Source organism: Halichoerus grypus, chromosome 1, assembly GCF_964656455.1.
Source record: "Halichoerus grypus chromosome 1, mHalGry1.hap1.1, whole genome shotgun sequence".
Classification (NCBI taxonomy): Eukaryota; Metazoa; Chordata; class Mammalia; order Carnivora; family Phocidae; genus Halichoerus; species Halichoerus grypus.
In genome coordinates this window covers 162,702,439-162,729,076 of record NC_135712.1, presented here as the reverse complement: position 1 = coordinate 162,729,076, position 26,638 = coordinate 162,702,439, and the positions used below count along the sequence as shown (strand labels likewise).

General features: G+C 53.2%; 1 protein-coding gene across 4 annotated transcripts in view; it reads left to right on the top strand.

Annotated features, from left to right (window-relative positions):
- GRIP2 (glutamate receptor interacting protein 2) overlaps positions 1–26,638 on the top strand; it is a 95,962-nt gene that overhangs the window by 44,244 nt on the left and 25,080 nt on the right. For 3 of the 4 annotated variants that reach the window (XM_036073645.2, XM_036073646.2, XM_036073650.2), the window contains exons 2-6: positions 22,845–22,925; positions 23,196–23,331; positions 24,183–24,328; positions 24,967–25,053; positions 25,557–25,632. In XM_036073645.2, the coding sequence (XP_035929538.1) occupies positions 22,845–22,925; positions 23,196–23,331; positions 24,183–24,328; positions 24,967–25,053; positions 25,557–25,632 (526 nt within the window). Of the gene's footprint in view, positions 1–9,438; positions 9,514–22,844; positions 22,926–23,195; positions 23,332–24,182; positions 24,329–24,966; positions 25,054–25,556; positions 25,633–26,638 lie in introns of those variants that run through there. The other variant, XM_036073648.2, reaches the window with a different exon arrangement.

Sequence of the window (26,638 nt, the reverse complement as noted above, 5' to 3'; positions counted from 1 at the left end):
CGACGCTGGAGGGGGGGTAGCCAGTTCTGGACACGGGTTGGCAACCTCCCAGTGGTTCTTCCTAAACAGTGCTGAGGGGCCATGGGACATGGGAGGCCTCATCTGGCAGGCAGCAGGCACGGGCCCAGAAATCTCAGGGTCAAGCCTTGTCCTCAAACAAGGGGCCTCTGCCAGGTCCCATCCCCAACCCTGCAGGGCCCTCCCACCCCACAGCTCCACCAGTGGGAGACCTGCTGCCTGGCTCTCGTGGCATATTCATGAGCTGTGTGGGACCCTTGGGTGGACGTTCCCAAATTATGACCCTGCCTGAGGTTTCACATCAGCCCCTGATTGTAGGGTTCTCTTTCAATATTCAGGTCCACCAGGAGGAAGCGAAATAAAATGAGGCTCTCACACAAAGCCCTTTTGAGAACATATGTCTACTGGACTGTGATTAAGGCTTTGGAGCCAGACACCCGAGTTCCTCGGTCTCTTGCCCCTCTAGACTCCAGTTTCCCCATCTGTAAAAAGAGGTGATTATCCCAGCCTCGTGGGCCTCGTGCAGATGCACTGGAGGTGAAAGCATGCAGAAATTGGGATTAAAGGCACATGTGTGAGCATGGCCCCAGACCACTGGGGTGCGTGGCCACCCACTCGTTCCAGCCATACACCCAGGAGAGGTCCCCGAGATGGGAGGGGAGCTGGTGGGACACATGGTGGAAGCCACATCCAGACTCTGGGCTCTTCTGCCAGGGCTCAGAGGCCATGGCCTGTGTCCGGATGTGGCATCTGACTCTATGCAGGGCAGTTCTGGGGCAGGGGGTCCTGGAGCTCTGGGGGGGCCACAGGGAGGCAGGCTCCAGCTCAGGATAATGGAGGGACTCATCCCTCAACTACTCAGGAATAGGGTAGGCTGCTTATGAGTTGGTGAGCTCCCCAATTGTGGAGGTATACTAGCTGTGTCAGAAAGCAGAAAATTTTATTTTGTTATGTTATGTTAGTCACCATACAGTACATCATTAGTTTTTGATGTAGTGTTCCATGATTCTTTGTTTTCGTGTAGCACCCAGTGCTCCATGCAGTACGTGCCCTCCTTAATACCCATCACTGGGCTCAGCCATCCCCCCACCCCCCTCCCCTCTAGAACCCTCAGTTTGCTTCTCGGAGTCCATAGTCTCTCATGGTTCGTCTCCCACTCCGATTCCCCCCCTTCATTTTTCCCTTCCTTCTCCTAATGTCCTCAGAAAGGGTTTCTATGTTGGATTGAAGTGTTAGAGGGGATGAATTACCGGTTTCTTTCCAACATAGCAATCTAGAGATTATGTATAATCATCATTTATTTCTCATTCATTCATCCTAGCACTTACTGCATGCAAAGCCCACCCCTGGATGTCAGGTTGAAATCAATGAGCAAGATAGTCAAGGGTCCCCTGTTTAGTGGAAAAGAATAGGTGAGCAAATGCATTGAAGGAAAGACTGGAAGGAGGTGTGGTCAGGGTGGGCTTCTTGGTGGAGGCAGCATTTAGCATTTTCCTCCTTAGATGGGGAGAGAGAGTTCCAGAAGGAGGGAAAGGCCCATCTAAAGGACCCAAGGAAGGAGCACCTGATTCCGAAATCTGACCCTCGGCCCATACTAGCCCAAGGGCTTGGCCAAGTCTCTTCTCCTCTCTGGACCTTCAGTTTCTCCTCGTAAAATGGGAGCAGCAGGGCTTTTGAAAGATTTCATAAGACACTAAACATCAAATGTGAGGTACCCAGTAGGCACTTTATACACCTTAGCCCCTTCTCTTTCTCTGGGGCATATGCATTTGGACAAGGGTAATTCTTGATCTAGAGGGTGGAAGGTGGGACTCCAGGCATTGTGTTTGCCACAGGCTGAACCTGGGCGCAAGGCCAGTCTCCCGCTCCACTGAGTCACCCGAGGACACAGGTTGAAGGCTGCGCCTGCCCCTCCCAGAGTCTCATCGATTGCCACCTGCAAGGGGGTGTCGTTGTAATCAGACTCCCCTGTGCAGAGGCTCCAGCCACTGCTCCTGACAGCTTGGTCCCCGGGTGGCTGCCCTCTGTGTCCATCCCCCGAAGCATCTCATTGGAGGGGGCTCAGGAGAGCCCACTCTTCCCTAAATGTCATGGCAGCCACAGAGCCAGGAGTGTCCCCTTCTGTGCATTCCTTCCTCCAGAGCGGGTCCCTGCGTCTTCGGGACCCAGCCCCACCTGCCTGCCCAGCCCACCTGCTCTTTGGGGCCTCTGACCCCAGCCATGCTGGTGGGTGCCTTTCCCTACACATACTGTGCACCTTTCTACCTCCCACCCTTTGCCTAGGCTGGCCCCTCTGAGGTGGGAACCTCATCCTTGAGTGGTTGGTTCCTTTCTCCCTCAAGGCTGAGGTCAGATACCACCTCTACCAGGCAGCTTTCCCTGACTCCTCCTTCGAGCAGCCCTGACTCTTCGGCCCCCTTTGTTATGTTTGAGCTCATAGCAGATCCTCTTTGGGTATAGTTCCTTCTGCAAGAGATGCTGATGTTCTGATATCACATGTGATGTTCTTGGCATGGAGGAGGTCCTGTGTGAGCAGTTGCCAGACCTTGAACCCGATCTTTTGACACCCAGCCCAGGGTTCTCTCCAGGGCAGGACGGGAGGGGCCACTGCCAGGGTGGTACTGACATCGTGAGATTGGAACGCACAACGCTGCTCTTTCCCAGGGCTGAGCCCTGACAACTTGCCCATTTATTTTAATGTTTTGCTCTTTCCGTTTGGAAGGCAGCGAGAGGGCAGGGGGGCAGAGCCTGAGCAGCGCCCCCGCCCCCGGGAGGAGCATGGCCGAGGGTTGACTGAGGTCAGCTGAGGCCCTCGCCCCCATGCAGGGGCACTCTTAGCACTGACTCAAGTTAGTTTTCTAAAGCACTTATCCCTTTCTCCCTCTAAACTCTTCCATGGCTCCCCAGTGTCCTCAGGAGAGAGATCCATTCGAGGCACCTATTAATTTTTTGTTTTTAACCTCAGGCTCCAAGGGTTGAGCTGAACTCCTCGGTTCGTGGTACCCGTGGTCCTGTGGTGGTCTAGCACCCACGCTGGCTCTGTTTTATCTAATTTTTTCTCCTTCGTCCCCTATCCCCATGCCCAGTGTGTCCCTTGAAACTGTCACTCTGTGAAATAGGTCTTTACACACATGTGCACCCTTGCAGTGCTTTCTGTGTATTTTTCAGTTATATAAACGAAATGACACGGTAGGTCTCATTCTCTTTCCTCCCCTCTCCCTCCCCCTTTCTCCCCTTCTCTGCCCTTCCTCCCTTCTCCTTCTTCCTCTCCTTTTTCTGCCTTCCTTCCTTCCTTTCTTTAACTGGACCCTTTGCTTCCTAAATCCATCCGCTGTGCTTCTAACTGCTGTGTCATACACCATGGGGAGTGGCCGCCACGCGTTACCTGTCCCCTCCCCCGGGATGGAGACCCAGGTCAGCTTCACCAACAGCATTCCCATTCCTGCCCCTTTGAGCAGTGGCGGATGACCACCAGGAGTGAGGGTGCTGGGTGACAGCATGCACCGACACCTCATCTCTCTAGGCTGCCTCAGTTTACCCCCCACCAGGAGTGTCCATGACTCTCCACCTACCCCCCATGATCACCAACACTTATTTTGTCTGCATTTCTAATGTTCGCCATTCTGATGAGGGTCAAGTGGGAGTTTATCGTTCCGTTTGCACTTCTCTGGTTGGAACAGCTCTGCACGAACTTGGGGCTGTTTGCCTTCATGCTTGGTGCCTTGCCTATTCAGTCAGTGCCCGTTTATCGTTTTTTTTTTTTTTTTTTTTTTTTTTTTTTTTTTTTTTACTTTTAATGGTTTTTTTTCTTTTATTATTTTTTTATCAGAATATCATTGACACACAATGTCCCATTTTTCCATCTCTTCTTGTTTTGCAAGATGCATCCTGACTCCGTGCTTTCTGACCTCTCCCACCTGGCAGTTCCCCAAACTCGCACAGCTGGCTGTTCTTAGAAGGGCTTTAATGTGTGGCAGAAGGGGAAACTGAGGCTCAGAGCAGGAAGGGGTTAACGGGGAGTATAGAGAAAATTGGGTTCCAGGTTTCCTACTTCAAGGTGCCTTTCCTCTTTCCTCTCCTCCCTCCACCTGCCCCCCCCCCCCCCACGCATCCTGACCCCGCAGCCTATTCGGTCTGGCCACCATTTGGAAGAAAGTCAGATCACACATGACCCTGCTCAGAACCCTTCAGCAGCTCCCCTCGTGCCCAAAGCAGAATCCTGACTCCTCTTCCGCCCAGCGACCTCAGCCACACTGGCCCCCTGACTGCTCCCCTTCTGATCCTTTGCCTCTGCCTGAAAGCCATCTCCCCTGGGAGGCTCCCTGGTCCCCCTGCCTTGTGCTGTCCCGACTCCCCTCAGTACCATCTCGTTATGTATCTATATTTGCATGTTTTCCTCCCTGAACTGGCAGCCAGAGAGGCAGGCTCTACATCTGTTTTGTTCACTGTAGAAAACTCGGGCCAAGCTCCGTTTCTAGCAGGTAGTGGGTGCTTAATAAATATTCTTTGAATGAATGAGTGGCCAGAGAGATGGGGCAGGGCTGTGATCACACTAGCTGCTTCTGCGTGCCCTGTACTCAGTTTTCTAGGTGTTTTATTTTTTCACTGAGTTTCTCAACAGTAGTCCTTTGAATGGACAATTTCATCATCAGTACTTTAGAGGAGGAACCTGACGCTCAGAGAGGCCCTCTGCACGGTTGTGGCCTTGTGTCCTCTTTTCTAGGAGGGAAGCCATGGCAGGTGTCAAGGGAAGTACAGAGGCCAAGAGAGGGCCTTAGGGAGCTGCCCTATCCATAGCTGGGCCTGGGATGGTGCCTCTAGCCCCTCTCCAGTCAAAAGATTCCCAGAGACTCCCCAGGAGCTGCAGCTTGGCCCTTCCCCTCCACCCCATAGACCTTTTGTCCTTCCTGAATCTGGGTGGGCTGGTGAGAGGGCTTCTGAGTGTGCCTTTCTCAGGGGGCTCGGGGTTGGGGTGTTAGTGTGGATGGTATTAGGAGGACCTGGGTTCAAATCCCAGTTTACCCTTCACCCCCTGTGTGACTAAGAGCAAGTGGCCTCACCTCTCTGGGCTCCTGTTTTTGTTTTTTTGTTTTTTATCTCTGAAATGGGGATGTTGTGGGATGAAATGAGGAAATAAGTATAAAATGTTGAAAGTCAGGCCCGGCACACAGGCGTTCTTCGCCTGGTTCTGCAGAACAGTCAGCTGTGGTTCCTCTCACATCCCAGAGCCTTCCCTTCCTTGGTCGGAGCACATAGCCTGTCACCTGAGTCCCCTTGGCCGGATGCCCCCGTGCCCTCCAGGGCTGGGGGAAGGCTGCCGTGAGGGGCTCTGGGAACTGGCAGGTGTCTGGGGCCGCAGCCTGGGAGCAGCCCGCTGAGGTGGCACCGCCCCTGAAGCTCTCCCCAGCCCACCCTGAAGTCAGGGGAAGGACAATGGGGTGCGTGTGGAACAGCTTGGCTGGAGTGGGGGCTGCAGCCAAACAGCACCTCCTAAGAGGGGGTCGGCTAGTGCCTCCCCTGCGGCTGCTGGAATCACAGATCGGGTCTCAGTTTCCCTATCTGTAAAATGGGGACCCACCTTGTGGAAATGTTTACCAACCAGGCAGGGGGCAGCAATTGTCCTGGCCTGGCCTCTGGGGTGGTGTGAGGAGAGAGGCAGGAAGAAGCAACAGAACAGCAGTAAAGGGTTTCTCTGTCTTGTCTTCAGATCACCGTCTCTGCCTCCTTCCCACCCAGACTTCATTTCCGGCTGTCAGTCAGGGGCGGGGGACGGGGGGGCAGGGTGGGGCGGGCTCACACAGCTCCCCTGTGGTCATGGTGGACTCAGCCCTGGGGTCTGAGAGAAAAGGCGGAGGCTGAGGTCCAGGCCCCACCCCCCGTGTTGGCGGGGGTCCCCAGATATGGCCCCATCTGGATTTCGGTTTTCCCACCTGTGTGGCATGGGGTCAGTTGGTTCCCAATTGTGGCTGTCACTGTCCCTGGGGGAGGAGGGGCAGGGATGCCAGGAGTCCTGCGGCGAGTCCTTCAGGGACAGCCTGGCACACCAGAGAACATGATGCCCGTGGAGCCCCGTTAAGAGACACCAAGAAGGACCCCGCAGGCCTGGCTCCGCGTAGGGAGGAGGTCAGGAGTACGTGCTGGACAGTCACAGTCCGCAAAGCCCTTCCAAGTCTCTGGCCCTCACGGGCGGGAAGCGGAGGCTCATGCAGAAGTGACTTGCCCAGAGTCACATAGTTTAAGGGTGGCAGAGCTGGGATTTGAGCCTGGGTGCACCTGACCTGTGCGCTCAGCCACCTTCTGGTCTGTTTCACAGTGTTGGTATGAGAGTCTTGACAGGAGGATGGATGGATACGTGCTTTCTGACTCATGAGTACGTAGCCTCCCCATCCCTAGAGGGTGGGTGCTTATATTATCCCGTTGTACAGCGAGGAAGCTGAGGTCCAGAGAGGGTTGGACGCATGCTCCTGGTCGCCCAGCAATCCGTCCTCCAGTTGTCTCACAAAACCTGAGGACGTGTGGGTGGCAGGGCCTCTTCTGAACATGGAGGTGTGCCCACCAGCTCAGTGGCCCTTCCACCTCCCGTACGTGGTCCAGTCTCCCTCTCGGCCCATTCACAGTGTTGGAAATGCGGGACAATCCAACGCTCTGACTGGGAGATGCTGTGGCCCAGATCCCCGGCAGGCCTGGCTTCCAGCCACCTTGCACACCCAGCAGCAATCTGTCCCGCTCTTCCTCTGCTTCCCTGAAGTTTGGCAGCGTTCATTGGATGAGAGGGGTCGTCTGGAGCAGGACCAACAGCAGCTCCGCCTGCTCTCGGCTCCCAGAAGGGACCCTTGCTGCTCATTGCCAGGCCCTCCTCCTTTCTCCCTCAGGCGGTGCTGCCCGGCTGAGGTCCTCGCAGAGCCTTCTTACTCCCTGGCTCTACAACCATCCTTGGCTCCCATTGCCTGCAGGATGAAAGCCAAACTCCAAACAGAGCACTACTCAAACTTCATTTGTGTCCCCTGGGGAGCTTGTTCAGATGCAGATTCTGATTCAGGGGGCCAGGGTGGGGCCTGAGAGTCGGCATTGCTGAGGAGCTCCCAGGGAGGCTGCTGCTTGTTGGCTACCCTTGGAGGAGTGAGGCCTTACTAACCCTTGGTGACCTGGCTGTCCCGGGACATGTCCCTGTGTGCATGTCCCACTTGGTGTCCTCACTGCTCACACAGGACGGCGTGCCTGGGCGCACCCCTACAATGCATTGTCCCTTCTTTGACTCATTCCCTCTCATCCTTCAAAGTCAGACTCAAAACACCTACCTCCTCGGTGGACCCCCGACAGAGCTAACTGCTCCTCCTTGGCACTTCCAGACCCCTTTATAACCCCTGAAATCCTGAGAGGCACACAGCAGTGCCTTTTAAAAGAGACCTCTTGGGTGTGAACCTGGCTCCACCCCATAGCCGGGTGACCTTGGGCAAGTCGCTTAACCTTTGTGCCAAATGTTTACTTAAACCCTGCCTTATTCCAAAATGGACCAACAGTTGCTTCCAAACCCACTCTTGGATAAAATCAAGTGAAAACGTGCTCCGTGGGATTACAGGGACAGAGGGCAGGGGGAAGACACTGTTTCCCACGTGTCTCCTGGTTTCTCGGTCCCCAGTGCCTGGCACAGCAGGCATTCAGAGAAACGCTGCATGGAAGCTCTCCCATAACCCATGGCGTGACCTTTCCAGGAGCTTCTCATCCACAAAAGTAAATTCCAAAGGAGCAGGAAGAGAGACAGATCACCAATCTTAATCGCTCATTTAAATGCATCTGTAGGGTGAGCAAATATTTTCTTACAAGAGGGGACGGATGTAGCTCTAAAATCTTGTGCACCAGGCAGCCCTCCACCCTGAAGGGGCTGTAAATATGGGGCGGAGGGCTGCCTGGTGCACAAGACTTTAGGGGAAGAGACTGGGGGTCTATTAAGAGCAGTTTACAGGCTGACAAGGGCCATGTCCCTTCCTGCCTGGTGTGGAGCTGAGACAACCCTGAAGTGGCCCTTTGTGTCCTGCTGATGGTCAGGGTCCTCACTGAGAGCTTCATCCTAACTATTGCTGGGCACCATAAACCACACTGAGAGCCTGCACCCCCCTCCCTGCCTGCCCCCATTCTCCCAGCAAATTCCTCCCAATGCAGGTCCCCTCTCTCTGACCCAGTGCTCACCACCCCTTCCATGGCTGAGACCTTGACCTCACTGCCGACCCAACAACTTTGCTTGGAACCTGGAGCCTGCCCCCGGGACATACGTGAAGTCACCCAAAGAAGCAGGCACTCTTGGGAAGTAGGCAACGGGAGGGAACCTAGAAGGGCACCCAGTCCCTAACCACAGTGCTGTACATTTTCATTCACTGCAGCACACGGAACAAATTTGAACCCCACTTGTTCCCATGTATCCAAGAACTCCACGGGAGCTAGGACCTCATCTGTCTTGCTCTGCCTGCATTCAGCAGGAGGGGACGTATAGTCAGGCGTACGGGCTATTGACCCTGTGTGGCTCTCACCCACCCTTCTTCCCAGCACCTATGTGGTGCCTGGCCCTCAGCTGGTGCCCACACACACTGGTGGGATGGGGAGCACAAGCAGCTGGACAGCTGGAGGAGGGGCCTTGTGTGTCCATCGGGGTTGTCAGGGTCAGTCCTGAGCTGGTGTGGAGGAATCCAGGAGTGTGCAGGGCTGAGGCCCAGCTGGGGCTGGAGTTGTGACCAGCTGCCCCTGCCCGTCAAGCCCAAGGCAGGCAGATCCTCTGCCCATCTTGCTCGGTGTTCCCCAAAGGCTGGGGGGATGCTCCATGTGGCAGGCTTTGGGCTTATCCTCCCCACTCCCCACCTGACAGAAAAGGAAACTGAGGCCGAGAGGAGGTAGTTGGAATGTCAGCAGAAGAGCCCCAGGGGACTCTGAGCTCAGGGGTTTCTAACCTGAGACCTGCAGACGCTCTCTGGCATATGGCTGCACTTTATCTGGCTCATGTTCTGGCATTCTGTGCAAGATTCTGTTGGAATCTGCTACTTAAAAAAAAAAGTTTGGAAGGCACTGTTCCTCTTTTCTAGATGGAAAAACTGAGGCCTGGGGAGAGCAGTCACTTACCAAAGTCCCAGGGCCAGTTAGGAGCAGAACTGGCCCCCCGGGTCTGTCTGCCTGGGGACCCAGCAAGAGGACCCGGGCGTGCCCTCTTCTGAGCTCCCCACCGAGACTCAGACTGTGGGCATGGGGGGGTGTGTAGGATGACTTCCGAGAGCCAGCCACACAGTGGCCGTGTCCCCTTTAAGCAGAGAGCCGCCCGCTGCAGTGGGTGGACTCGGTGCCCAGCCAGTGGGAGCTGTGAGCTTCCCTCCCACAGCCCCTCCCCGGGGGAGGGTGAGGGAGGGTGAGGGAGGGCTGAGCAGCGTGGCTCCCTTGGGAGTTGGTGGGCAGCCGAGGAGACAATAGCGGACATGCTGTGTGGGCTCAGCCGGGAGACCCCTGGAGAGGAGGGTAAGTCTTGGGGACCTGGAGGCAGAGTGATGGGGCTGAACCCTCTGGAGCTCCTGCTCCCAGGGAGGAGACTGGGACGGCTACTCGCCAGAGACCCAAAGCCTGGAGAGAGTTCAGGGCCGGGACCCCTGGCCCCGGGTGGGCGCACGAGAGGACTCTCTGTCTGACCTGGCTGCCGTCCTGCAGTCCTGCGGCTGGGCACTGAGCCCACCAGGCTGTCCCCTGTCCCGTGCGGCAGGGGCAGCAGGCAGGTCTGGGGCTGCAGAGGGCAGCGCTCAACCCCTCCGAGGCGCCTCAGGGAGGCGCGTCCTGCCTCTGCATGGGCATGAGCTGGCGGGAGGGAGCTCCCTGCCCAGCGATGTGAGGGCAAAGGCCGAGCTCAGGCTGGGGGGGGGGGGGGGGGCTCCTGTAGCAGGCGGGAGGCTGGACCGGCTAGCAGACGGCAGGAGCCCTGGCCCGGCGTCTGGCTGGCGAGCCCGGGGCGGTGGGAATGCATGCGGCAGGAGCCCTCCAGCAGCCCCGTTCCTAGGAGGGCCCAGGGTTGGCCCCGCGGGAGGGGCTCTGGAGCAAACGTGGTTGCTCCATCCATCTGGCTGGCTGCCTGTCTCTCCAGCCTCATCCTGCTGGGCTGCCTTCCTCCCTTGCTCCCCCCTCCCCCAGCTTATCAAGAGCCACCAGCAGGTCACGCTGGAGCTACCCCTGTTGATCCCTTCCCACACTCAACATACTTTTGATGGTACCTCTTTGAAACAGTTCCAAGGGCAGGGGCTGTGGTCCCAATGGACAGATGAGGAAACAGGCTCCGGGGGTGGGGGGGTGTTGCCCACTCAAGGCCCCACAGCTACGGTGAAGCGGCCAAGCCAGGACTGGCACCCAGATGACTTTTATAGCCCAGTGAACTTAGTCTCCCACTCCACACCCATGGCCAGGGGCAGAGACAGGGCCACCCCCAGGTCCCCAGACAATAACACAAATAATAATAGTAGCTGACAGCTGTTGAGATCTGACTTTGTGCCAGGCTCTGTTCTAAGCTCTTTCTGTGCATTTTCTCACTTAATATTCACAATACTGTGAGTTTGGTACTATTCTTCTCTCCATTTCACAGCTGGGGAAACTGAGGCATGGAGGTGTTAAGTGACTTGTCCAAGGCCACACAGCCAGAAGTAGCAAAGCTGGGATTTGACCCCATGTAGTCTGCCCCTGCTCCCTCCTGGGGACTACACTATTAATGGGGGCACTGCCTTCCTGGCCTGGATTTATCTGTTCTGTCGACCTAAGGCTCAGGTTAGTGGGGTGACCTTGTCCTGCTGTGGTCAGAGCCACAAGGTCAGTAGTGCCCTGGAGACTTCCCCTGGAGGACTACCGGGGAGGTGTCTTCCCCCACCTCATGGGCCTATGGCCTCCACCTGGGTTCAGACCTCAGCATTGCCTGCCTGGACCTTTGCCCCAGTCTCTTCCTTGGCCTTCTAGCCTCCACCCCACCTCCCCATGCTGCTCTGGGAGGGAGCTTGCTAAAACTCAAATCTGATCACAGCTCCTTGTCTTTTTTTTTTTTTTAAAGATTTAATTTATTTATTTGTCAGAGAGAGAGAGAGAGCACAAGCAGGGGGAGCGGCAGGCAGAGGGAGAAGCAGGCTCCCTGCTGAGCAAGGAGCCCGATGTGGGGCTCGATCCCAGGACCCTGGAATCATGACTTGAGCCGAAGGCAGACGCCTAACTGACTGAGCCACCCAGGTGTCCCACACAGCTCCTTGTCTTGGCGTTCAAGGCCCTTCTTCATCTCCCTGGCTTTTTCTCTCTCTGTTGACTTACTTGACGCCCACCCTCACCACTGCAGTCCTCACCCTAGTCTCCTCCCCAGGCCACACAACCTTATGATTACATCTGCCATAGGTGATGTCAGCACTGAGACTTTTTTTTTTTTTTAAGAAAAGTCCAAAGATGGAGCTTAGGCACAGTGGGATCCAGGTGCTCAGTTAACATCATTAGGACTCTGGGTCTCTGCTTCTCTTTAGGTAAGCTTCATTTTCATGCAGACTCACTCCTCTCCTTGAGGTGCCCAGAGGGCCCTATAACCCTTGAGTTTAAGGTCAACCAGGTCAGTCATCTCTAAGGAAAGAGAACCTGTTTCCAATTGTTCCAGCAAACATCCCAGGGCCACCTTTTGTTGGCCCAACTTGGATCACATGCTCACCCCTGACCTGATCACTAGGCCTCTGATTGACCAGCCAGGCCTGGGGGGAGGGGGACAAGAGCAAGGGGGACAAGAGCAGCCAACAGGTGGCCACTCCATACACTCTCCACATTTTGCAGGGAAGGCTGAGGCCCCGAGAAGTCAGGCCCCTTGCAGAGCTCCTCAGTGAGAGCCAGGCTTGGGGTTGGGGTCTGTGAAACGCACTGCTCAGTGCCCTTTCTCTGCCCCTGATGGACTCCTGCCTGCACATGTCCTGTCTTGCTTCTGGGAGCCTTGTTCACCACCCACTAACCCTAAGCCCCTGCGGAAAGGGATGTGACCAGGCTTGGGTGCACAGTAGGCCTGAATAGAGATTTTGGCAGGAAGCTCCACCCCCCAGCCCCTCAGTGTTCACTCTCTGCCTCCCTGCCACAAAGTGGTCTTTGTTCCCAGGGCCTACTGGGCCTCAGTGAGCACCGGCCGCCCAGCCAGGTCCTGGGAAGGCTCAGACAGGCTGTGTATGCATGTCACGGGGGTAGGGGACGGTAGTCCTTCCGCTGTGGCCTGGGCCGCCCATCCTCTGAGGGACTCTCACCATAATTGCCTAGATCGTCAGGCAGGCCTGACCTCCTACCCCACGGCAGGGGCTGTGGCCACGGGGAAACCCCAGGCCCTTGATCACAGAGGCCGCAGTGTGGAACCAGGGAGGTCCAGCTTTGCATCCTGGCTCTGCCTCTTCCTGATTTTGTGACCTTGAACAACTTATTTCACCTCTTTGATCCCCATCCTCCTACTCTGTAAGTAGGAATTGAATTCCATATTATTTACTGAGTACTTACCGTATGCCACACTTTCCATGCTGGACGTGGTAGTGAGCAGACAGACGTAACCCAGCCTTCTGGACCTGATATCCTGGTGGGCAGAGGCGGATAGTAAATGAGAGCATGACATTTTTTTAAAAAGTGAGGTCTGTTACATGGTGTTGAGTGCATGAAAAAGATAAAGCAGGAAAGGAGTGTATGAGAGGTGCTAGAGGTATGTGTGTGTGGGGGGGGTGGGGGTTGTGCAACAAGTTTATTGGGGAGGACCTTCCTGAGAAGATGACATTTCCACAAATTCCTGAAGGACGTGAGGGAGGGAATTTGTGAATCCTGGGGAAGAGCCTTCTGGGCAGAGGGAATAGCCAAGGCAAAGGCCCTGGGGTGGGCACAAGTCTGGTGTGGGGAACAGTAGGAAGACCAGGGAACTGGAATGGAGCTGGCGAAGGGGAGAGTGTTAGGAGGTGACGTCAGGGAGGCCGAGGGACTGTCAATTGTGGTGAGAACTTTTGCTTTTATTCTTCACAGAGTGAAATGAATCTTTTTACTGCCCCAGGCAGCCACCGTCAGGAAATAAAACGGTTCCATTGATGACCCAGTTTTAAGGTCATGCTCCTCAATATTGCTGGTTTCAGGGTGAAGCGGGAGAGCCTCGGCCCAGAAGAGGCAGAAGGCCGAGGCCTGACTCGAGCCTGCACCCTCATCCCACATGATGTTGGGGTCACCGTGGGCTCTAGGGCCATGGCAGGGATGTCAGCCTGAGCGTGGCTTCAGGGCCCAGTGCCAGGCGTCCCACACACCTCATGGAGGGGGGATAGTGGACTGGCAGGCTCTTCAGATCATGCCCACGGCCCCTGGTACTCTGCTGTGCCCAGCCTCTGGGTGCTTGAGTCCTACCTCGGGGCCTCCTGGAGGCTGGCCCTGGCTTCCCTGGTGCCACTCCTTTGGGTCCCTTAGCCTTGTGTTTAGAGGGAGAGCGCACAGCCGAGGGGTAAGGATGTGGCTTGCTGGGAGGCCAGAAAGATCTGGACTCCAGTCCTTCCTCTGCAGCTCACCAGCTGAGTGACCTCTCTGGGCCTCAGTCTCCGCATCTATAAAATGAGGAAGTCGGCGAGCTTCTCTCCCGACGCTCTCGGCAGAGTTAAATGAGTTAGTGCATGGAAAGTGTGGGCCTGGCGCTCCTTTTTCATGTTCTTTTTTCTCAATCCTTGGCAGCAAGTGAATCGGGCATCTACTTTTAAAATCTCTTGGTATATTTCTTGCTTCCCTTAAAAACATGCATTGAACAGAAGGAGGGGTCATGCTGTTGCCAAGTTGATCTTTCCTTGCTTCTCTCTCCGTGGGAGGCAGCCTCTGGAGAGACTTGTCAGCTGTGGGGATCAGGGATCGGGGCTGTCCCTCCGAGGTCGGCCTGTACCGGATGTGTCCCCGTCCAGCTATCTGCCCTGGTCTAGCCTGCAATGGCCTGAGGGGCGTCCTTCTGTGGGCAGTGCCCAAAGGAGCTGGGCTGTTGCCTGGAGTGCAGGGATCTCAGAGCCATAGGCATGACGGTGGAGTCTCCCCAGGACTGTCATGGCGTGGGAGGAGGAGGCTGGAGGGGGCCCATGGCTCTGCCACTTAGGAGTTGTGTGACGCTGGGAAGTTCCCTTGACCTCTCTGTGCCTCCGTTTCCTCATCTATCACATGGGGATGATAATGGCACCCACCACATAGGATTATCGTGAGGATAAAGTGGTAATCATTTTAAAGGTCATAGAACATGGCTTGGGTTCAAATCTCGACCCTGCTCCTTACCATTGGAAGTCAGTTAACCTTTGTGTGCCTCGGTTTGCCCCTCTGTAAAATGGGAATAATGATCATACCATCGCAGAAGGTAGTGAGGATGAAACGAGACAATGCTTATGAAGCACCTAGCACAACACCCAGCGCTTAATCAGAAGGAGTTGTTACCATTATTAATCTACGAAAACCGTTCTAACAAGGTCAGCGATGGGGGCAGGGAGAGAACTCCTGAGTTTCATGGCTTCTGTGTATACCCCATCATCCCACTAATTCCTCACACCGCCCCAGGAGGTGAGCCCTCGCACTGTGCGGAGGAGAAGCCTGAGGCTCAGAGAGAAGTGACTTGTCCCGGATCCCTAGCCAGTGGGCAGCAAGGTTTAGAATCAGAATCTGAAGCTGGCCTAAGTCCAAAGTCCATCCTTCCTTTTCCCTGCAATGCCTGCCGAGGTGGAACAACCAAGCTGGGACTGGCAGATCCCTTGGGGGTGTGTCGGCACAGCGAGCAGCTGCTGCCCCCGGAGGCGGCCGTGGGCCACTGGGAACAGTTGTGAAGGGTGGACCCAGGAGCCCCCTTCTCCTCCTCAGCGTGGGGCTGGGCTGGCCCCGCTGGTGGCTGGCCCTCCCTTCAGTCATTTCCTCTTCTCCTCAGGTTGAGCCTCTGGGCCTTCGTTTTCTCAGTACCGCCCCCCCCCCCCCCAAGATGCGGAATGCTGCCTCCTGGAGGCCCAGAGAGCTGGGCTCAGTCACTGCTGAGTCTGTGGCCCCGCCCTCCCGTGCCCCTCTCTTGCTGAGGCGGGATCCTGGCAAAGGCAGCCTGGCCAGGGGCAGACTTCCTTTTCCCTTTGTCAAAGCTCAATAGCTTCCTGGGGCCCCAGAGAGACGGGGATAATGAAGGCAAATTAGCAAAGCTTTCAAGAGAAATAAAATAAAAAAGAAAGGCAGCCGCCCACCCCTGGCTGCAGTGCGGGGCGGGGGACCAGGTGTACCCTGTGTTCTCAGCACTGCTTCTCTCCCTTCGGCTCCCCCGACGAAGGGCCAGCCCGCATCTGCCGGGCCAGGCTGGCATCGCTGTGGAAATGCATTTCCCTCGGAAGCGGGTTCTTACAGGACGGATTGACTGAAGGCAAAAGCTCATAATTGCCCATTGCTGGAAGGAGGAGACGGGGAAAAAAGAAACATGCGGATAAAAATATCTCTGTTTTTATGCACGTTTCCAGCTGAAAATTGGTGGGAAAGATGTTTTTGAAAAGCCTTCATCTCTAAGCATATAATTACCAAGTCCCAGAACAAAAAAGAGACAGAGCGGGAGAGAGCGAGCAGGTTCTGTGAGGGAGGAGGACTGGGGTCTGAACCCCCATGGGGTTTTCTATAAATAAAATAATTCCCTCAAATTCTCAAGCCTGGGCTGGCTGGAGCCTGCAATGGGGGGGATACACCCCTATTTTATGGATGGAGAGATAGAGACTCAAATCATACAGCCAATTGGAAATTCCGGCCCTGCCTTGATTCTTGGTTTGAATGCTGCCTCAGTTTCCCCCCACCCTGGGATGCTCATGAAAGTGGGGCAGTGTTGGTGAACAGGCATCTGCAAACATGGTAGCATTCCTCATAGGGTGCCTTCCTGAATATGGTAGGGGGTCTTGGATATCCAGAAGCCTCTTATCTAGCAATTAGCTGTCCTGAGTGGCCTCAGTCTCCAAGAGAGCTCATCAAAGCCACACACTAAAATGCACGTGCCTTCCCTAGAGAGGACTCCGTCCACTCCCTATTTATTGCCGCCCCCCCCCCCGCCCCCGCCGGCTCTTTGTCTGCACGCAGTTGTATGAATTCTGGTTTGCAGCACACAGTCAGCCTGCCTGACGACCAGGAAAAGAGATGCTCACAGCCTGCCCCCAAAGCCAGCAACAAATTGTAGAAAGGAGGGAGTTGGGATCACTCAGTGTTGAGATGAGCACACCGGACACTTCTGACCCAGTGGAGTCATTGCAGCCCAATTCGGCACCGTGCACTTCCGCGGAGCAAAATCTGAATATTGAGGTGTAGATGGGGAAGAGGGGCAGTCTGGAAGCCAAATGTGGAGGACACCTCAGAGACACCCTGGACATGGGTCCTGTCTTTCAGAGCCAACATCCTGCAGGCTTTGGGGGTCCACATTTGGGGATCCCACTGTTCCTCACTCTAGGTTTCTGGATTTTTTTGTTTTTAATATCTGGGTTCCAAACACCACATTTAACTCACTGTTGTTTCATGCTCCATTCTTTGGGATCCTACTGCTCTGAATTTGGTGAACTTGACCCTCTGCTTTCTTGTCCTCTCCTTAGGAGATAATCTTCCCCCTCCCCCCTCCCCAGACTCAAACCTGGAGCCAGCAAGCTTATCTCTGGTCTTCCCAGGACAGCCCAGGAGAGAGGGATTTTCCAGTGGCAGAATCTCATTTGCAGGGGATAAGACAAATTTTAATTCCAGAATTGCCCACGTGAAATACCAGAGATATTCACTGTCACATAGCTGATAGAACCCAGTCTTTTTAATTTTATTAGCTAACATCTTGTTGAATCTAAATGAAGTGCAAATTAGGGAACCGTAATGGGAGGCATTATACTTAATGGCGTGTTGCCTGAATTGGTGGCTGGTGTGAATAAGGGGCCTGGGGGACGAGGTGGAGGGGGGCTAGTGAGCGAAGCTGCTGGGGGCCCAACTCCAGGGGCCCTGGAAATGATTCTGGGCTTAACTGCTGTCTGATTTGTTATTAACTACCTTCTGGAAAGCAAAGGGAGCCTAGCCTTGGTCTGCAGAAGCAGAGTGCTGGGGGAGCTGGGTGGTTTCTCAGTGGTTAGAGCTGCAGGTGGTGAAGGGTCTCATCTTCCTGAGATCCTGGCTGGGCCATGATCCTGACCTCATGCTGAACCTGACCCAGTCCCAGCCTGGGCCCCACCCAGACTCTAGAGCAGTGATTGTCAAGGCGGGGGGTTGGGTGGAGCAATATTGCTCCCCTAGGGGATGTTTGGCGATGTCTGGAGTTATGTTTGGTTGTCATGATGCGGTGGGGTGCTACTGGCATCTAGTGGTTAGAGGGCAGGGATGCTGCTGACCATCCTGCAATGCAGAAGAGAGCCCCCCACCACCACGACGTGGAATTATCTAGCAAAAAAAGATGTCAATAGTGCAGAGGTCGAGAAACCTGCTGTAGTTTGAACCCTGTCCCTGATTCTGACTGAGCCCTGACCCTGACCTCAAGCTGAGCCCTGACCTTGACCCAGGCTGACTCCACCCCCCACTGAAACCCAATCTGATCCTCTCTCTCCTGAAAAGGACCTGGCTGGGATGGGATACTCAGCTTCTGCCCCTGGCCAGGACTGAGTCCTCTTCAGCCCTGCTTCCTCTCCAGCCCTGCTTCCTCATGCCTCCACCGAGGAAGGAAGATAGGTCCTGCGAGTTAGGTCTCGCCATGGCCAGAGGCCTGGGGAGAGGAGTGGCCTTCCCACAGCTGGTGAATAGCTGAGCCAGGGTTTGCCCTCGGGCTGGGCTGAACCCTGAGCCCATCATCTTAACACTGGGCTAGGGTAGAGCTGCAGGGATGAGGGCAGCTGGAGAGTTCTTCTTCCAGAGCAGGTGGGGGCGTGTGCAGGCTCAAGTGAGGCTCAAGGAAGCTGTGGAAGCCCAAGGAGCATACCTGGTGCTGGGAGGAGTGGCCCCCTGGGACAGCACGGGAGAACCTGCCAGCCTGATGGTTTGTCACTTGTCTTTGCTCAGCTCAGTCCTGTGCTGAGAAAGGACCTGGAGAAGGAGTGTGAAAAAAATAAACTGGTCCAGAGAGCCTGGAACATGGGGTAGCATGGGCAAGGGGCCTGGGGTCGGGTCCTGGTTTTTTGCAGAAGCTGCCTTGGCTAAGGACTTTGCCCCTCTGAGTCACAAGTTTTCTCCTCTGTCAAGTGGAAGTGACGGTGATAGCATCTGCCTCCTCCCAGGGCCACTGTGAGAAGTGAAGGAGATAGAAGGGGGTAGTGTGGATGGTTGGTGCATAACGCATGAGCCCCCTTTCCCTTACCTGTCAGGGCATTCAGGAGAATTCAGAATATGCATGGTGCCTAAGATAAGGAGGTGCTGAGGGGAGGCAGGGGCTCTGGCATTCTCACAGAGCAGGTAACCTGAAACCTTCCAGCTTCAAACTCCTTTGAGATGCGCAGATGAATTCACAGGAAATGAAGAGGGTGAGCTGGAGAGGAGATAAGCATGGGCTGTATAACCACTTCTATCAGTTTTGTACTGGATGTCTTGCCGGTGCAAAAAGGCAAATAACAAAAATAAAAAGTATGAAGTTTAGAAAGTAAGAAATAAAATTGTCATTTTTCACAGATGACAGAAAATCCTGAAGAACCTACAGATAAATGATTAGAATTAATATGGGGATTTTAAAGGTCAGAATACAAAATTAACTGTATTATTATATGCCAGCAACAAATGATTAGAAAATTAAATTTGAAAAACAATCCAATTTACAATAGCATTAAAACACTTCAAATATCGGGGTGCCTGGGTGGCTCAGTCGTTAAGCATCTGCCTTCAGCTCAGGTCATGATCCCAGGGTCCTGGGATCGAGCCCTGCATCAGGCTCCCTGCTCAGCGGGAAGCCTGCTTCTCCCTCTCCCACTCCCCCTGCTTGCGTTGCCTCTCTTGCTGTGTCTCTCTCTGTCAAATAAATAAATAAAATCTTTATTAAAAAAAAACTTCAAATATCTAGAAATATATTTAAAGAAAGATGTACAAGATCTTTGCCCATGAAAATACATAATATTCTTGGCAGAGATTAAAGAAGACAAAAATAAATGAAAGAATAGACCATGTTCATTGATTGGAAGACCCAGTATTGTAAAGATGTCACCTGTCCACAGATTGGTCTATAAATTCTATACATTTCTCATCAAAAAACAAAGAGAAAACTGAAAAATGGTAGGATGAGTGTAGGCTGACGCTGAGGCTTCCCATTTGGGGTGGTAGCAGGAATGAGGGTGTTAGCTGGTCTCTAACCAAGGGCTTGGGTTTTAATAGCTTAAGGATACAGGAGATGATGCCCCTTATACTTTCCCCAGTTGGAACTCACACCCCAGCAGAAAGCCAGGACCTTTAAAAAGATATACTCTCAGTGAAAGTGGGGATTTAGAAAATATCCGTGCATCTACCAAAGAGAGAGCCTGTCTGTCTCAACTAGGTCTTGGGTGGTCTCCTTTGAGAATGTGTGACCTGAGATGTGCCCCTTGGTTCTGTCGAAGGTTGTAATTCACACTACGCCCCTGGTTCCAGAATCCCTGAGCCAAGGTGTTGGTAATGATGCCTTGGCAGACACTGACGGGAAGGAATTGCAAATGCTGTCTGGACCCTGGAGGGACCTGCTCGCAACCAGGCTGAATAAGATTCCCACAGATAAAGCCCCACTAAAGATGAGCTCACAATCTAACAATTACCAAACACATGAGGAAATAGTTCCCTGGGAGGGAGAGTCATCAGATGTCCCAGACAGCAGAAACAGCCCTCAAGAGTCTGAGATAATAGAAGGCTGAGTAACAGATGAACATTGGAAAGATTTAAAATTATTAGAGACATAAAAGGCACAATAGAAAAGGACAGAACAGCATATGAAAGCAGAATGAGAATATAAGCAAAGGAACCAAACAAAGCTTTCCAAAACCAAAAATGTACTCGTTGAAATTAAAAGCTCATTGGAATTGGGAAGATTTGAATATGGAGTGGGTATTAAATTAATAATTAAGGAATCATTTTAATTTTATAAGGTGTGATAATGGTATTTTTGTTGGATAAGAAATATGTTCCTATTTTTTTTAATGCATACTGAAATATTTAGAGGTGTAATTTCATCATGTCTGGGGTTTGTTTTAAAGTATTTCAACATAGAGGGGAGCTTGAGTGGCTCAGTGGGTCAAGCGACCAACTCTTGGTTTCAACTCAGGTCATGATCTCAGGGTCATGAGATGGAGCCCTGCCTTGGGCTCTGTGCTTAGCTCAGAGTCTGCTTGAGACTCTCTCTACCTCTCCTTCTGCCCCTCTCCCCTGGTCACACAAACACACACACACACACACACTAGCAAATAAATAAATAAATCTCTAAAAAATAATAAATGTAATAAATAAAACAAAATATTTCAACATAGATAAAAATATATGGAATAAGTATGACAGTGTTAATAATTGTTAAAACTAGATGTTGGGTAAATAGGACTCATTATACCAGTGGTTCTCAAACTTCAGTGTGAACAGAGTCGCCTTTGCCAAACACAGATTATTGTATCTGACAAAGGACTTGTATCCAGAATATATAAAAATTTGATAACAAGAAAACAACCCAACTTAAAAATGGACAAAAACTTTGGATAGACACTTCACCAATGAAGATATGTATGGATGGCAAATAAGGAGAAGCATACGACATCATTAGTCATTAGGCAAGTGCACATTTAAAACCACAATAAGAGGGACGCCTGGCTGGCTTAGTTGGTGGAGCATGTGACTCTTGATCTCAGGGTTGTGAGTTCCAGCCCCACGCTGGGTGTAGAGTTTACTTAAAAATAAAATCTTGGGGCGCCTGGGTGGCTCATTCAGTAGGCATCTGCCTTCGGCTCAGGTCATGATCCCACAGTCCTGGGATCGAGCCCCACATCGGGCTCCCTGCTCAGCGGGAAGCCTGCTTCTCCCTCTCCCACTCCCCCTGCTTGTGTTCCTTTTCTCACTTTGTCTCTCTCTGTCAAATAAATAAATAAAATCTTAAAAAAAAATCTTAAAAAAAGCCACAATAAGAAACTTCTACATATCTATTAGAATGTCTAGAATTAAAAAAAAAAAAAAAAAAACCCTAACTAACATTGCCAAATGCTGGTGAGAATGTGAAGCATTCATCCATTACTGGGGGACATGCTCCCCTCTATGTTGCAGCCACTTTGAAAACCAGATGGGCAGTTTCTTACAAAGTTAACCTCATCCTTACCATATGACCCAGAATCCCATTCCTGGATATTTACCTAGGTGGAATGGAATGTGATGTTCAAACAAAAACTTGTATGCAGATATTTATTACGGCTTCCTATGAAATCACCCCAAACTGGAAAGAGTGGAAATGTCTTTCAACAGGTGAATGGCTAAGCACACAGTACATCATCCCTGCAATTGAACACCAGTCAGCAATAAAGTGGAACAGACTACTGATCCATGAAAAAACATGTGTGAATCTCAAATGATGATGCTAAATGAAAGAAACTAGACTCCAAAGCCCACACACTATGATTCTATTTATATGGCATTCTAGGGAAGCCAGAATTATTTAGAGAGAAAACAGACCATTGGTAGTTGGGGGCGGGGGTGAGGCAGGGTCTGTCTACAGAGGGGCAGCAAGGGAGAATTTTGGGGGCGATGGAAATGTTCTAAATCCTGACTGTGGTGGTGGTCAGGACACATTTCCCAAAACCCAGAGAAAAGCACACCACAAAGAATTAATTTTAATGTCTATAAGATTTTAAAAATAGATGAAAATATAAGTTAGGGTAATACACTAAAACATACGCACCTGCAGATTGCTGAACCCCACCCTCCAAGTTTCTAATTTACTCCGTCCTAGGTGGGGCCCAAGAACTTGCATTTCTGACAAGTGCCCAGATGATGCTGGGCTAGGGACCCTCCTTTAAGAACCTCTGCGTTGTACTAGTCTATTTTCCTTATGTTTGAAATCTATGACAAACTTCTCCAAGCATTAAAAAGGCTAATGTTACTGCAAATGAGACATCCCCGAGAGAGACAGAAGTAGGAAATGTGATAGAGAGAGGTGATGGGTCGTGGGAGAGAAAAATGCAAAGTCCCAAGGAATATCCATTAAGCGTTTCGTAAGAGAGGGAAGGAAACAACACTTAAAGAAATAATAGGAGAGTGTTTTCTAGAATTAAAACTAAAGGAGACAGACTTATCTCTGGCTGCCTAGAATGTCTGAGAATATGAATTGTAAACCCTAAAGTTCAGTCCTCAAGAAGGAGCACTAACTGGGTCCGTTCAAGATTGAGTTTGCTCACGGTGGGCCCTGTCTCACATGTGCGGTGGTACCCGTGCGTGAGAGAGCTGCCTGTCCCAGCGGGCGTGCAACACGCCCCGGGCAGTGGAGTCCGCAGACCTGCATTCTAATTCAAATTGCACAACTCCCCAGCTGTGTGCCTGGGGGCCTGAGTAGTCCCGCTGGGATCCTGAGCTCCTTTATTTGTACGGTGGAATAATCCTGCCCATAATTACGTTGTGGAGATGGTTACCCACAGAACAGCTGTGAAGCTCCCTGTATATCATCGCTGTTCAGAAGGTTATTCAGCCCAAGGGCAGAGATGGAGCCTCTGGCGGGGGGGGGGGGGGAGCCATGAGGATGCCCCAGCGGAGACTTGGTGGAGCTGGTGGCAGAAGGAACCCCCTCTTCCAGGCCACATCCGCGAACCAGAAGATTCCCAAGGCTGAAAGGGTTCTCCTGCACTGAAATGAAAGTGCAACTCGGGGCCTTTTCTCTTTCTTGCCTGCAGACGATGGGCCTTACTCCAAAGGAGGCAAGGATGCGGGAGGGACGGACGTGGCCCTGGCATGCCGCAGACAGAGCATTCCAGGTAAGGAGCCTCCTCTCCTTCCTCCTTGTCTGTCCTGGAGGCGCGGAGAGCTCAGAGTCGGGGTCAGACGGCATTGGCTCTGCCGCTAACTCGCTCTGTGACCTTAGGCCAGTCACTTAACTTCACTGATCCTCTGGTGTAAAAGGGAGATGATCTTACTCAGCATTTTGTGGCCAGGTGCCCCATTTACCGAGTGTTGGTCTCAGTTGTATTGGAGCTGGGGGTCCGGAATTGCCCCATGCTGCCTGCTCACCCCCCATCTGTTGACAGAGGAGTTCCGCGGGGTCACCATGGTGGAGCTGATCAAGAAGGAAGGCAGCACGCTGGGCCTGACCATCTCAGGTGGCACCGACAAGGATGGGAAGCCCAGGGTCTCCAACCTGAGACCGGGGGGGCTCGCCGCCAGGTGAGGAGGGGGCTTGGTGGGGCAGTAGGAAAGGGCCAGGGGCCAATGGAAAATGGACCAGGGCTGTAGGCAGAGCGATTAGGTGGGTGTTTCTAGGAGCACCCAAGTGCTTCTCGGACGGAAGCGTCCAGTGGAGGCTGTAATTCTGGGCCCCAGCTTCTCTTCCCTTTACGTAAGGGGCTGACTTGGCCACAGCATCCCACTCTTGCCAGGCCCTCCAGAACTTTGCACGAGCAGTTACCTTCTCGGAAGGCCTGTTCCCCACTGGCAGACTCCTATTCACCCCCACCCCTACCCACACTGCCTCTGGGAGGCCCCCCATCCCAGGGCGAGGCAGCTGCCCTGCTCTGCTCACACGGCCCTGGGTGCCACTTCTGGACACATTGCTCTGGATTTTCCTGTCATCTTACCTATGTGGCTCCCTTAGACCATGAATTCCATGAGACCTAGGGGTTAGCCTCTCTGGGCCTCGTTCAGGGCAGGCGCTGGTAAGTGTCCGGTGGAACAGAACAGATTAGTAGTCAGAAGCCAGGGTGAGTGCTTTAGGAACTAGCAAAGGGGGAGATGATCTGGCCACTCTTGCAGGCTCCTTGGGGCTGATCAGAGCCTTCATCAGGCGGGTAACACCCCAGCAGGGGAAAATGCCAGGCCTGGGTGTCAGACAGGTCCAGGTTAGAACCCACGCTCTCTTACTAACTCGCTGTGTGACCCTGGATGATGTCTGACCTCTCTGAGCCACAGCTTCCCCATCGGTAAAATGGGGATTCAGAGATCAAAATGATTCAACAGAAGAGCGGGTGTGGATGCTGGCACTTGCCACCATGCATGTGCTCTGGCCTCCTTGCTCCCAGGAGTGACCTGCTGAACGTGGGCGACTATATTCGGTCAGTGAATGGGATCCATCTGACCAGGCTCCGCCATGATGAGATCATCACCCTGCTCAAGAATGTGGGCGAGCGCGTGGTGCTGGAGGTGGAGTATGAGCTGCCCCCGCCCGGTGGGTGCCCTTGGACTGGGAACTTTCTCCACTGCCTTAGTCGTGGGTAGATACAGCCATCTCCCCACCAGCACCTGGGTGGTGGGGTCCATGCCAGCTGGGGACCTGGGTGGGTGGGACCTGAGGATTGGCCACAAACATCTAAGCCGCACCTAGGGACTTTGCCTACAATTGCAGTATGCTGTCACCAGGAGGTGGCAGGGCCCTGTTTATAAACCAGTGTCATTTTGTATATTTAGTGCTCAGATGCTTTTCCTTCAGGGGGGAAGGTTTGGGGAATGTTGGCTAAAAAAATTGTTCCCTGTCCTACTGCTCTCTCCACCCTACCAGCCTGCATTGAGTACAGTGGCCTAGGGTTTAGCCTAGGTCTGAATTTTCAAAGTTGGTCTAAAGTCTTAAGATTTGAATAACTAGAATTCAACCCTGGCCTGAACCCATAGCCACGGACTCAAGTCTGAGTTCAGCAGAACTCTTGAAGTCTTACTTGTCCTACCTGTAAATGGGTGGGGGTGGGGGGAGTTTACCCTCCCTGTAATCTCTGTGACTGGTCACCCAGCTCTCCCGGAATGAGCTTTGGGGATGTCTGTGGCTTGATGATGTGACTGAGGGACTCAAAGGAGCCCTCCATTTCTCCCCAGCCCCTGAGAACAACCCAGGGATCATCACAAAGACAGTGGACGTCTCCCTGTACAAGGAAGGCAATAGCTTTGGCTTTGTCCTCAGAGGTCAGTGTAAGAGAGTCACACTTGGGGTCAAGGGGAGGGAAGGAGGCTATTGCCTATTCCATGTGTGTTCTGTTTTGCTTTATATGGATAGATAGATTAATAGATAGATAGCTTCTTGCTTCTGACTTTAAAAAAGTGAGGACCATTAAGTCAAATGTTAAATGGAAAAATTTGCCAAGAAATGAAGTGTGCATGATTGCTGGGAGTGAGATTGAGAATAAAGTTTAGAGCTGCCTCGGAACCAGGGCAAAAAGGAAAATAGGATGGCGTCATAGGAAGGGAAGCAAACCATTTAAGAGAGAGAGAGGATTTCAGTCATGTCCCTACTTTCTGTCACACTCTGGGGATTTATAGTTGGAATCTTATAAGAGGGCCTGTGAATAGCAAGGACAGGTCCTCAAACAGATTTAATGAAGGGAGCCGGCTTAGGGCTGAGTCAGGTCCTCTAGGTGTCAGGGAAAGAGTGGGTAGATGACTGCCACCTCCTGTTGAATTCTGTCCAGGGGGTGCCCATGAAGATGTACACAAGACCCGCCCGCTTGTCCTGACCTACGTCCGGCCTGGTGGCCCCGCTGACAGGTGAGCCTGAGCCGGAGGAAGCTGGAGGAAGCCTTTCCCTGCCCTGACTATGCCCAGATCCCCTGTGAAGAAGGCAGACCAGAAGCCATTGTGCCCATTCTCCTGATGAGCAAACTGAGGCCCAAAGAGAGGATGCCCGTTGCCCCAGAGTCACTCAGAATTGTTGGTGGAACCAGGACTCCATCCCAAATGAGAGAGACCCCAAGCTCTTTCCTCCCTGGCATCCTACTGTCTCAGGGGTGGGGAGGGAAGCAAGCCTTGGTGTTATGTTGTTCTTCCCCCATCTGTGGAATGGGTCTGATTCTGCAGCTCCTAGGAGTTACCGTGAGAGATTTGGGGCACCGTGAGCAGCACCACTGTGGCCTCTGTCTTGCAGCCTCTGAGTCCTGGCTGTGCCATCCCGCCTGGTGCTGCCTGGGCTGAGCGGGCAGGGCCAAAAGGAGAGAATGTGGGAGAGGAACATGTCCAGTTCCCAGCACCCGACCCCCTGACCTCCCCAGTGGGAGATTCTTGGCCATTTTAAGAGAAGCCTGGAACAGCCTTGTCAGAAGTCTAAACCCGTTCTTGGGACGGGGCCCTGTGACGAGCTATTCATAGAACCTCCCAGAATAGCTTTGGCCACCTGTTGGAACAAGCATTCCAGGGTGGGGATTTGACCCAAACCGAGGTGAACCCCTGCTCAGCCCTTCTCCGGGGGCCCCTGCCGAATTCGTTCCCAGGCGCATTTGTCACCAGGCCAGACTCGCTGCTGAGAAACCAGAGTGGGGGCAGTGAGAAGGGACCTCAAGATGGGCAGCGCGAAGCCTCCAGGCCGCCCCACCCCTGACGCTGTGTGGCCCTGGCAGGGCTGCTGTCCTTTCTGGGCCCTGGCAGTCCCCAGTGTCCCCGGGGCATCCCCACGCAGACATTCTTGGGTTGAGCCGGGGCTCTGACTGTATTAAGCATCGAGCAGGGTGGGAGATGTCAGAGCTGGTCCCAGCTCTGTTTGCATCCCCGCTTCATTGAC